The sequence below is a fragment of the Sorex fumeus genome, unplaced genomic scaffold (assembly GCF_029834395.1).
Source record: "Sorex fumeus unplaced genomic scaffold, SorFum_2.1 ptg000008l, whole genome shotgun sequence".
NCBI lineage: Eukaryota > Metazoa > Chordata > Mammalia > Eulipotyphla > Soricidae > Sorex > Sorex fumeus.
Genome location: NW_026606065.1, coordinates 49,212,550 through 49,224,406, shown reverse-complemented (window position 1 = coordinate 49,224,406; position 11,857 = coordinate 49,212,550). Strand labels below are relative to the sequence as shown.

Sequence of the window (11,857 nt, the reverse complement as noted above, 5' to 3'; positions counted from 1 at the left end):
ACTTTGGAAGAAAAGGAATAAGTCATGGATGGGGTGGAGGTTGACTGGGAAGGAAAATTAAATTAGATACACAGAACACTGGCTTCGTTACCCAGAATTCCTCTGTCGGGTTCATTTGGTTTTCCTGTTTGTTTTTTACTCAGATCGTGTGTGTGTGTGTGTGTGTGTGTGTGTGTGTGTGTGTGTGTGTGTGTGTGTAAGGTTGGGCGGTGGTGCTCTTTTTCTTTTCCTTAGGGGGAAATGAAGCTGCAGAATAAACGGCTCCCCGGAGTTAAATTTCTAAAGCATTATTTTTTTTCTTGGCTTTTGTTCTCTTTTGTTTCAGTTTGTCTTTATTTGTTTGTGTTTTGGTGGTTGGTAGGTTTGTTTTTGTACATAGTTCCTTGGTCCCCAGGAGATTGTGTTAAGTGTCTCTGGTCAAAAACAGTCCATTCCCATACCCTTTCCGAGTCCCACCCCCACCCCCCACCCTAACCCCTAGAGCCATCCAACCCCCTGCTCCAGTCTCAGATTTCTTTCTCCCCACTCCCCGCTCACCCCGAGGTTCCCCCTTCTGCCCCCAGCCAAACACCCAGGTGTCCACGCCCAACCTCGCGGGTTGAGGGCAGGTAAGCGCCCAGGAGAGGAGGGCGGGGTGGCGAAGGAGAGCTCTCAGGTGAGGGTCCCCAGATGCAAGCAGGATAACAAACACACTCCAAACTCCAAACTCAGGGCCCGGGAAATGCCCCCACCTGGGCCCCCCGGAGACCTCGGCTCTGCCCCGCCCGCGCGGCCCCTCCCACGCCCTTCAGTAAGTGGCCGAGAACTTCATCCGTTTCTGCTTCTGTCTCTGGTTGCAAAACCACACCCGCACCACGTTCTTTTTGAGGTCCAGTTTCTCGGCGATGGCGGCGATCTTCTCGGACGAGGGCCGGGGCTGCACGGCGAAGTAGGCCTCGAGGGAGCGCTTCTCGGGCGCCGCGATGGAAGTCCGCTTGCGCTTCTTCTCGCCGCCGTTGAAGAGCTCGGGCTTGTTCATTTTCTCGCGCTGCGCGCCCTCGGCCTCCTCGAGCCACGCCTGCAGGATGGGCTTGAGCGCGATCATGTTGTTGTGCGAGAGCGTGAGCGACTCGAACCTGCAGATGGTGCTCTGGCTGAGCGAGCCCACGCCCGGGATCTTGAGGTTGGCCAGCGCCGAGCCCACGTCGGCCTGCGTCACGCCCAGCTTGATGCGCCGCTGCTTGAAGCGCTCGGCGAACGCCTCGAGCTCGCGCGGGTCCGTGTCCGAGTCGCAGATGGACGCCAGGCCCGCGGCGCCCACCACGGCCGCCGCCGCCGACGCCGCCGCCACCTGCCCGGCCGCCGCCGCCGCCGCCGCCGCCGCCGCGCCGTGGTGCGCCGCCGCCGCCACCAGCCCCGGGTGCGGCAGCCCCGACGGCATGTTCATAGCGGCCGCCGCCGCCGGGTGCGACAGGTGGCCCAGGCCGTGCATGTGCGGGTGCGGGTGCGCCGAGCCGCCCAGCAGCCCGCCGCCCGGGCCGCCGCCGCCCGGGCCGCCGCCCCCCGGGCCGCCGCCGCCGCCGCCGCCGCCGCCCCCGGGGCCGCCCCCGCCGGGGCCGCCGCCGGCCCCGGGGCCGCCGCCGCCCCCCGGGCCGTCGTGGGCGCCGCCGCCGCCGCCCGCCGCGCCCGCCGCGCCCGCGCCTGCCATGAGCGCGAGTGAGGGCGACGAGATGTGGTCCAGCAGGTCGCCGGGCTCGAGCGCCTGGTGGTGGTGGTGGTGGTGGTGGTGGTGCGCCAGCGGCACGGTGGACGTGGACGTGCAGGGCACGCTGTTCATCGTGTGGTACGTGGCGTCCGGCTTGAACGGGTGGCTCTTGCCCTGGGACACGGCGATGTCCACGGCCGCCAGCGCCTCGGCCCGCGCCAGCAGCGTTTCGTCGAGGCTGGCGAAGAGGTTGCTCTGCAGCTGCAGGCGACACAAACCAAACCAAAACACAAAACGAAACGAAACAAAAACCACGGAACCAAAAAAGAAAAAAACAAAAACAAACACAAAAAAGGGCAGAGACACGAAACCAAAGCACACACAAGCCGGAAAGCACAACAAGCAAAGGGCAAAACACAAAGAGACCGAAAAATAACAACCACCGGGGCGGAGGACAGTTGAGGCCGGGAGAGACAGGATGGGGGGACACATCGGGGACAAGGCGAGGGGGGCAGACGAGCAGGGTCGGATTGGGGCGAGGAGGACCGATGCAGGGACAAGAGGGGCGCACAGGAACACATTCCGGGAACGGGCGTGGGAGACAAAAACAAATAAATAGAAGGGGGGAAAGAAGAAGAAATGCAGAAATGTAACTCGCAGCTGGGGGGACCCGTGTCACGCACCCGATCACGCACAGAGACCACCTTTCCGAGGCAGGAAATTAACAGAGAAAGTGTAAGGAAGTCGAGAGTCTTGGCCCCAGCGCTCCCCGCTCTGAACGCAGGCGCCCGATAACCGAGGCGAGAGGCGACAGGAACACGGTCTTAGGCGCCACTGGACCAAATGTGCCTCGCCGCGGGATTTCCTCCAAAAATCCCTGCCCGCAAAGCCCCGCACCGGGACCTGGTGCACACATGAGCGCCCGACATGCAGCGTCTCGGAGACGGGGAGGGGGGTAGGCGCACGGGCCCGGGGCCGCGGGCGTGGGGAGCGCTTACCGGCGGCGTGGGCAGGCAGGCCCGCCGGATGGCCTCGGAGCTGGAATGCAGCGACGGGTACTTGTGCTCAGGGAGGGTGGGATGCATGGCAAAGTGAGGCTGCTTGCTGTTCATGGACATCATCTTGAAGGCTTGGCATGTAAATCCACAAACACTCCGAAAGTCCGCGCGAAAGTGCGCACGCCGGCTCCCTCGGCCTCCCTCCGGAGGAGGCTCGCAGCCGCGGTGGCTGGCGGCGAGGCGGAGGCGGCGGCCGCTCAGCGGGATGCTGCTGCCGCCGCTGCTGCTGCTACCGCTGCTGCCGCTGCCCCCGCTGCCGCCGCGGCCGCCCGGCGCTCCCTTTGACCGCGCAGAGCGCCGCGCGCCGGCCTCGCGATCCCACTTCTCCGAGAGCTCTAGCCCCGCGCGCCGACGGGATGCACTCCTCTTACACCTGAGCCCCACTTCTCGCGGCCGGTCCAGGGAGCTCTCGCGAGAGCTTGCGGCTCGGCCGCGCCGACAGGCATCAGCTGTCTCCGTCTGTCTGATGCGCGCCCTCCCTCTCCGCGGCGCCGAGCCTGGGCGTGCGCGCGCGCTCCCTGGGCCGCCGCCGCTGGCGCGTGGGAGCCGCTCTTATAGTGACCACCAGCCTGGACAGCGCAGGTGATGCACCTGTAGCTGCCTGGGCATGCGCAATGCACGCCTCACCTTTTTTTCCCCCCTCACCGTGGGTTTTAGACAGATCAAAAGGGGCCAGGTATTGTTTGAGGGTAGACACCTTTTAAGGGGGTGAGAAAGACTAGAAGCACGCAGACCCTCTGAGTGACTTCCCTCCGTGCTTTCCCCAAGCCCCCAGCCTCCCCGCCGGCAGCCCTGAAATTATGCGCATTACTTAGGCACACCTCCACTCTGAGATGTCTAACAAGCAGTTAGAGAATGTATACAGCTGGGCATTTGTATGTTAAATTATGCCCGCGCATTCCTCTGTATGCAGTATAAATAACAGCACAGAAACACTGAAGGAAGGCGCTGTCTTTTTGCTGGAAGGAGCTGTTGCTTTCAAGGTTTATAAATAGGTTCCTGGAGAATAATCGCGGTGACAGGCATTTGTTTGAAGTAGGCAGGCTCTATTGATTCCCATATAATTTAATTTCCTCCGTATACTTTGTTGTTGTTGTTTTGGTGACGGTAACTGTGTCAGGCATCGACAGTGACAGCCACTTAGGAGCCACAAGGAACGTTTGGCTTTCTACTCGGGCTGTTGAAATGAAATTGTGCGTTTCTCTTATTGTTTGTCTCCTTTAACCGTGTACAAACCCACATTTCAAACGAGCTCTGGTGATCTGAGGCTCCTAGTAATCAAAAGGGAAAAATAGTTAACAGGGTGTCCTTAGTTTCCTTTCCTCTCTTCCTGTAGCGCGCGCACACGCGCACACGCGCGCGCGCACACACGCTTTATACTGGAAACTCCAAGTAAAGGACATCACTTCAGAGAAAAGGGAATTAAGATGTTGAGAAAAGAACTTTCATTTCCTGTCCCCGATTCTGGCTTCTTTGCTTCTCATTTCTGTGTCTTTTGTTCTCGTGATCAGGGGCCAGGATCGAGCCCAGGGGTTAAGACAGTAACTCAAAACCCTAGAACTGTCTCGCTCTTAATTTTTTTATTATTGTGAAATCAAAATCTACAAAGAATAACTTAATTAGCCGAACTGTTAAATGGCCCGTCTGTAAGGGGCAGATCAAGGCTTCTCGAGGTGAGGAATCACACAGTTCAAGTGCCGAGTCCCCACGGACGCAGCGCTTGCCTAGGGTGATAACAGCCCAGATGTTATCACATCTGCAGCAAGAGTGCTGGAGAGCAGCAAGGGGCAGCACTTGGGAGGCAGATATCAGATAAATCTTCCTTTCTGGTATCGCCCACACCAAGGAGGGTCTGTGTTTTCACGCAGAGCTGATCATACCGGAATAAATCTAAATTTGCGTTCTCCAGCATTTTGGTTTTTCTTTGGAGAAACACCTGCGCTGTGCATCAGCCCCTTTCCTCCACTCGGATTCTAAGAAGAGCCCACAGGCGTCACCAAGGCTTTTTCTTTCTTTGCCTTTTTGCTCCAGCCGGCCCCCTCCCCTCGCAGGCCGAGAGGGGAGTAAGAAGGATGTTCATTCACCCGCTGGTGCGAGCAGGAGCCGCGTTCCCATCCATTATGCGGACCCCCGGGAGTGCTAAATGCAACTTTATCTCTACAGGGAATGCTCCGCTAGCAGGCCCGCGGGGGGTCGGGGGCGCGAGGGGGTGCGGCGGGAGGCTGCCTACGGAGGCCCAGGCTTAACCTAATCCTTCCTGACACCCGGCGCCGCGGTTCCCGGGGGGAGGGGAGGAGTGAGGGAGGGAGTGAAGGCAAATAACCCGTGCTCGGGGACACGTGCACCCAGACTGCGATGTAAGCCCCCGAGTCCCCGAAGTTCAGCTTCAGTTTACGCTTACCCTTCACAACTGGGAGGGCACCATAAACCCTGCGCGGAAAGGAGTGAGGGTTGGAGGGGATGTTTGAGCGGAGAGAGGGGAAACACCCAGTGGCCTAAAGTCGGAGTTCACTCTTCTTTGGGTTGCCTCTCGGAGTTGCCAACTCTTTGCACCCCCGGACACCCGCCCACCCCGGGGTGTGGCCTGGCCTTTGACCTGGGCTGAAATGGTGCGTACTGGAGCTCCCACGCTCCGTTCAGCCCACAGCCCACGGAGTGCCAGTTTATTTAGGGTTTATCGCTGAGCACCGCGGAGCTGCGGGCGCTTGTCACGGAGCATCGATGCTTTCCATGTAAATACTTGTGTGTCGGCGAGGGCAGGACCCACGGAGGAAACGCCGAAGAAAGTAAACCAGGAGGAATAGGGGAAAGCAGAAAGGATCCCAGTGAGCTGCAGCGGCGCGTGGGATCCAGACGATCTGCTTATCTGGAACCCAGACATTTATTTTTCCAGGGGCTGATTTTTTTATTGATCCTTCTTTTATTTTCCACCTGTAATGCTTCTGAGGAACATTCAGGCTAGGCCAGGTTCGGACACCCTGCAGAGAAAGTGAGGTGTGAACTGGGGCATAGGGAGGTCCTTGTCCTCTAGGGGGCAGCCTCTGTGAGTGGAGCAGCCTCAGATGAAGAGGTCTGGGGCCAGGGCTGACAGGTGCCAGGGAAGGGCATTGTATAGAACTATGGGGGGGGGGGGGGGCGGTTGGAGGCGAATCCTAGGGACTTATCCTGACACCTTCCAGCTGGGCCACAGTCTTCGGGGCCAAAGCCAGGGTCACTGGGGCAGATGGGCCAGGCCTTGGGCCTCATCAAGCCTTCCTGGGGGAAGAATGGAAAGAAGGTGGCCGCTGGGCTCAGTGCAGATATGTCACTGCTTTGTTTTCCCCGTTTGGCAAGTGCAGTAACTAGTTGGCCCCTGCCTGTGATAATGATGCCCACATGGGGTCTGAGCTTTGGCACAGATCCCTGGGCTGGTTCTCCCCCCCTTCTTGTTTAATGACCAAAGATTCTCCTCCCCTCCACACCCCATCGCCCAGCCCAGAGCTTTGCATTTTATCAAGAGGGGGATAATGAATGCATAGCTATTGATTTCCAAGGAATTTCTGTCCCCAGGGACTAGGAGTCTATCATCTGGATCAGAGACACATTTCTTTTCCTCATTAATTAATTTTCTCCTCCTCCTTTGGCAGGCCCGCTTCACATTTCCCCTGGCAGCTCCTCTTCCCTGAGCCCAGCGAGCAGGCATTTGGCAGTGGAAGAACCTGGGAGAGAGGTACACTGCAAGGCTGGCCCTATAAGGTCTTTAACCCGGACCCCGGACCTCTCCGCCCCTGTATGGAGAAGTGCACGTGCCAGCTGCTGCCAGCTTGGTGCTTCAGAGCTCCTTGCCAAGGGGCAGAAGGGAGCCCTGGACATAGCAGCGACTCCCCAACCTCTCCCCATTCATCCCCCACTCATCCCTCCAGGACTGAATTCCAGTTATCTGACCGACTTGAGGATTTGGCCCTGGGAAATGTCCACTTCATCACGGCAAGGTTGTTTGCACATGGGACAGAGGGTCTGGGGCTCCAAGTCCAAACCTGAAGATCTGACTTTGGGGGACCTGGGGCTCTGGCTTGGGGTGGGGGTAGGGGGGGCTGGGGAAAGCCCAAGCTATTCTGCCAAGACTTTGGACTTGAGCCAACAGTTGCCCAGTTTGCAAACTTGACCTAGTTCCCTGCACAGCAGTGCCAGTGGGTTGAGCTCCGAGTTGAGCACGTTCTGACTGTGCTAGGGTGGGCGAAGGGGGCAGGTGCCCGGGTACAGCAGGAGAGGATGAGGATATTCTCAAGAGAGCCACGCACTCCAGCTCTCTCGCTGAGCTCCAGGCATAACTTTCACTTCGCAGGGCCTGAGGCTCCCAGCACTCCCCCTCCCGCATCCCTCCCAGGAGAGGTGCTGAGGCTGCGGACCAGAGGGGGGCCACCATCGCAGGGCAGCTCAGAGACCTTGATGCCTCCCCACCCCCTGCCCACTCCAGGGAAGTGGTCAGGCACCCCACTGCTCCCAGGACCCAGCCCAGCACCTGCTCCCAGGACCCAGCGCACACCTCCCTTCCCCAGTCTGGAGACCCCTCTCTAGCCAGAGCCACGATATCTTCTGGAAGTGCTGCACCGCGACTGCGCACCTGCCCGCCTGACCTGCCTCAGCCCCATAGGCCTGGGGTTTCTGAATTATTGAAGCCTGTGTGATTTCCTATAAGACTAGACTCAGCTCCGCATGCAGAATGGACTCCAGCTGGGCATCCAGGAGAATGCCTTCCTTCCTTCCTTCCTTCCTTCCTTCCTTCCTTCCTTCCTTCCTTCCTTCCTCCCTCCCTCCCTCCCTCCCTCTCTCCCTTCCTCCCTCCCTCTCTTCCTTCTCTCCTTCCTTCTTTCTTCCCTTCCTTCCTTCCCCCCTCCTTCCCTCCTTCCTTCCCTCCTTCCTCCCTCCTTCCTTCCCTCCTTCCCTCCCTCCTTCCTTCCCTCCTTCCCTCCCTCCTTCCTTCCCTCCTTCCCTCCCTCCTTCCTTCCCTCCTTCCCTCCCTCCTTCCTTCCCTCCCTCCTTCCTTCCCTCCTTCCCTCCCTCCTTCCTTCCCTCATTCCTTCCCTCCTTCCTTCCCTTCTTCCATCCCTCCTTCCCTCCCTTCCTTCCTCCCTCCCTCCCTCCCTCCCTCCCTTTCTTCCTTCCTTCCTTCCTTCCTTCTTTCCTCCTCCCTTCCCCGTTGGTGTCAGGGATTACTATTGGCAGTGCTCAAGGGGCCATTTGTGGTGCCAGGATCTAACCCAGGTTGGCCTCTTTTGGCCTCTTGCAAGGCAAATGCCTAACTTGATGTTACTAGCACTCAGATCCCAGATGGAGTTTTCGAATAAACCCATGGTTCTAGTCCTTCCTTCCTTCCTTCCTTCCTTCCTTCCTTCCTTCCTCCCTCCCTCCCTCCCCCTTCCTTCCTTCCTTCCTTCCTTCTCTTCTTCTTCTTCTTCTTCTTCTTCTTCTTCTTCTTCTTCTTCTTCTTCTTCTTCTTCTTCTTCTTCTTCTCCTTCTCCTTCCTTCCTCCCTCCCTTCTCCTTCCCTTCTCCTTCTCCTTCTCCTTCTCCTTCTCCTTCTCCTTCTCCTTCTCCTCCTCCTCCTCCTCCTCCTCCTCCTCCTCCTCCTCCTCCCCTCCCTCCCTCCCTCCCTCCCTCCCTCCCTCCCTCCCTCCCTCCCTCCCTCCCTCCCTTCCTTCCTTCCTTCCTTCCTTCCTTCCTTCCTTCCTTCCTTCCTTCCTTCCTTCCTTCTTTTCCTTCAAATGCAACTTCAGTGGAGATCTCTCCCGGGAGGCAGAACCCCTCCCCTGGGACCTGAGTGATGGAGCTCAGTGAAGCTCATTGTCAGTAACGCATCTGGTCGCAGAGTGTGTTGACATCCCTGTCTCCATCCCCCTCCACTAATCCCTGTGTGGGTTTAAGATCACCTACCTCTGGCCAGCTTTAAGCGTGGCGGCCCCCCATGCTCCCTCCCCGCACCCAAGTCCTTTGGGCTCCAGGTAGAGACCTCACTCGCCCCGAACCCGTCCCCGCAGAGGCTGCAAAAGTGCGCGGGTCAGAGAAGGTCTCCGTGGTCCCGAGGCATTAAAACCCACTAGGAACAAACCCCATTTTCCAAAGGACGCGCGCCCCCGGGACCCCGCTCGACCAGACGCAAGTTGCACCGCCTTCCTTTGCCAGGGAGAGCCGCCCACCGGCCGCCCGGACCCCGCTCCCGGCGCGGGGGTTTGGCAGCAGCTAAGCGGGTGTTCCAGGGACCGCAGAGGCCTCCCCCCGCCCCCTTCCCCGGAGCGCAGGGCGGGCGTGTCCCCCGGTGCCGGCGCCGCTCGGCTGGGCCCGGGCCGGATCCCCCCCGCAGCAGCCGCGCGTCGGGGACGCGGGAGTGACGAGCTGGGTCCTGTCGCCCGACTCCCGAGAACGCCGGCGCCGCAGCCAGCCGCCCCTCCTCCTCGCTGCCTGCACAAATCAAAGCCCCTTGCGAGGGACTGGGAAATAGTTGCCTTGTCATGTAACACATTGCCCTGATTTATTATAAAATTTTAACGAAATCATGCATATTTTAACAGCCTTTAATCACTGCATGAAAATTTAATTCATGGACTGTAGCGCGTTTAAATAAATGAAGTGTTAATTCATTAGGATTAATTAATTTGTTAAAGGATTGTGTGCAAGGTTAAGGTGGAAAGGAAAACTCTTTTGTTGGTTTCGCGTGTTCCTTCGCCAGGTTTCGCCTGTCTGAGTGGAATGGAAGGAAAGCGTCGTACGGGGCCGTTTCTTGGGGGTGGTGTCTGGGCTAGACTCCCAGAGAGTACCCTTCCTCTCCACCCCCCCCCCCCCCCCCCCAAATAAAAAGCGCCGGGAACTTCGGGCTGGCTGGGGTTGGGGAGTGGCACAGCCTTCCGGAATTTGGGTACACTGGGTTCGCAGGGATCGGATCAGGGGGATGCAGGGGGGCGGGGCGCCAGGAGACCCGGTCAGACTTCACAATCCCGCCCCAGCACAAAGCTGACCTCAGAGTGAGACGAGGTCGCCCCTTGCGGCCCTGCCAGCGCCAAGCCTCGGCTTAATGGGCTGATGATGGGCCAGCCCTGCCACCTCCTGAGCCTTCCAGCGCCCAGGGAGTCACTGTCTCGCCATCAGACCGCCGGCCTAAGCTGCAAGGACGGGCCTACCGCGGTCCCCAAGGACGCCCAGAGAGAGGAGGCTGACGGAGCCAAAGTTGCCAGAGTTGCAAGCTTAGATGAGCAGGGCAGGAACTTTTTTTTTTCTTCTATCTGGGGCGCGGACATTAGAGAAGAGATACTTCCAGCACCTCTCCCGAGACGAGACGCCAGCGAAATCAGCGCCTGGACTGAATCAGAGCGAAAGCGCAAGAAGACACGCTGCACTGAACTTACTCATCCTTAAAAACCCGGCCCAAATGCCACTTCCGGGAAGCGCCTGGTTTTCTCTCTGCTCTTTGAGTCATCCTCAAAATAGTTACTTTTCTTATGTTGGGGAGCATACCCGGAGATGCTCAAGATTAACTCCTGGCTCTGTGCTCAGGGATCGCTCCTGGTGGTGCTGAGGATAGAATCAGAGTTGGCCCCAAGCAAGGCAAAGCACCTTATTCGCCGCACTATCTCTCAGGTCCCAGCTTGGTAACTTTTCTCCCTACCAATGCTTTAATATTCAAATTAGAGTATAACTTGGTTTTCCTCGCCCAGATCAAAACCATGCTCCCTGGAGCCTGCATTCTTCAGGCTACCAAGTTATTGATACAAGACACATATTTCTCCGTATTTGGGTAACCCAACTAGCATTTATTACTGAGGATGGGTTCATTGTTAAGACACATAGAAGAGGGGCTTCAGTTCAAGGTGTTCTTCACTATCTTAAAAAACAGAAGACATCCTTATAGCCTAAGCTCCAGATGGGTTTTTAAAAGAAATCTGCATCTTAATAGATGCTTCCTCACTCTGAGTGGGGTTCCGAGAATTAGGCAATAAATGTTCACTATGCACTCTGAGATCATTGCTTAAAAGGTTTTCTCTCTGCCAAGTATTATTAAAGGGATCGAGTTACATGGTGCTAGGCAAAGATTGTGTTGTTGGACTCGCACAAATAGGAACTAAGCTTTGGGAAACCCTTCTAATAGGCCACAGTCCATAGAGTTGTTAATCTCAATTTGATGTTTTCTACAACTATCATTCAAAGGTTAAAAAAAGGGGGGGCGGGGTTTAAAAAATTTAGACCATTCTAGTACATAGAAAAAGTTCCTGTAACATCATAGGGTTCACCATCAATGTTCTTTGGTTCAGTGGCAACTTGGTTTCAAACCAAGGCAGATGCCAGAAATTAAAGAAAAAAAAAGGCTGTATGAAATAGTTTTTCTGATCATTCATTAAAATCAGAAAAAGGACTTGTCATTGTTGAATGAAGAATTTGAAAATTAAAGGATGAACACCAGAACTGGAGAACTAATGATACAGGGGTTAGTTAAGGAACTAGCCTTGGCAGGTTCCAGTTCCATCCCAGTATGACAGTGAGTAATCTGAGCACAGGGCCAGCCAGTAGAAAGCCCTGTGCACCACAAGTTGTGGCTCAAAAAAGAAAGAAAAAAGAAAAAACCCACAAAGCCTAGTGGCATGTCACATTCCCTTAGCCATTTCATTAATTAAAGAAGAAAAATAAACTGCTGCTGTTTTATAAAGGTGAGAAGTGATTAAGAGCTCGCTTTATCAGTAGAGCATCAGTAGGGCACTAATCTTCTTTAGTGTTTTCTAGCCTCCAGTGGAATCTATTCCAAAAATGGCACACATTTCCCCTCCCCCCCCCACACAATGGCATACATAGTTCCTATAACTGGGCTGCTTCTCCATAGTTAAACTAGACCCAGGAACTTAAGTAGAAATCAAATACAATTTGAAAAGAAGCATGCCAATACTCCAAAATCAGCATGCTTCCTGCTTTAAAAAAAAGAATCCGTAGGAATTTCAAATTCATTCATTCTTTTGCCTAAAATGGAATACAAGCCCTAGATCAGAGATCCAGTTGCAAGACTCTGGCCAGCCATTACCAACCCTCAACTTATTTGTAAACCAGGAAAAAACATTTCTTGGCTTTCAAAGTTTGAAAGAGGATGAGATGCGGGT

General features: G+C 56.2%; 1 protein-coding gene across 1 annotated transcript; it reads right to left on the bottom strand.

Moving 5' to 3' along the window:
• Positions 1-567: 567 nt before the first annotated feature.
• POU4F1 (POU class 4 homeobox 1) lies at positions 568-3,098 on the bottom strand. The gene is made up of 2 exons (XM_056109870.1): positions 2,683-3,098; positions 568-1,945 (listed from the first exon to the last, which is right to left on the bottom strand). Exons 1-2 carry the CDS (start codon positions 2,803-2,805, stop codon positions 788-790), a joined length of 1,281 nt encoding a protein of 426 aa, XP_055965845.1. The 5' UTR covers positions 2,806-3,098; the 3' UTR covers positions 568-787.
• Between the last annotated feature and the right edge of the window lie 8,759 nt (positions 3,099-11,857).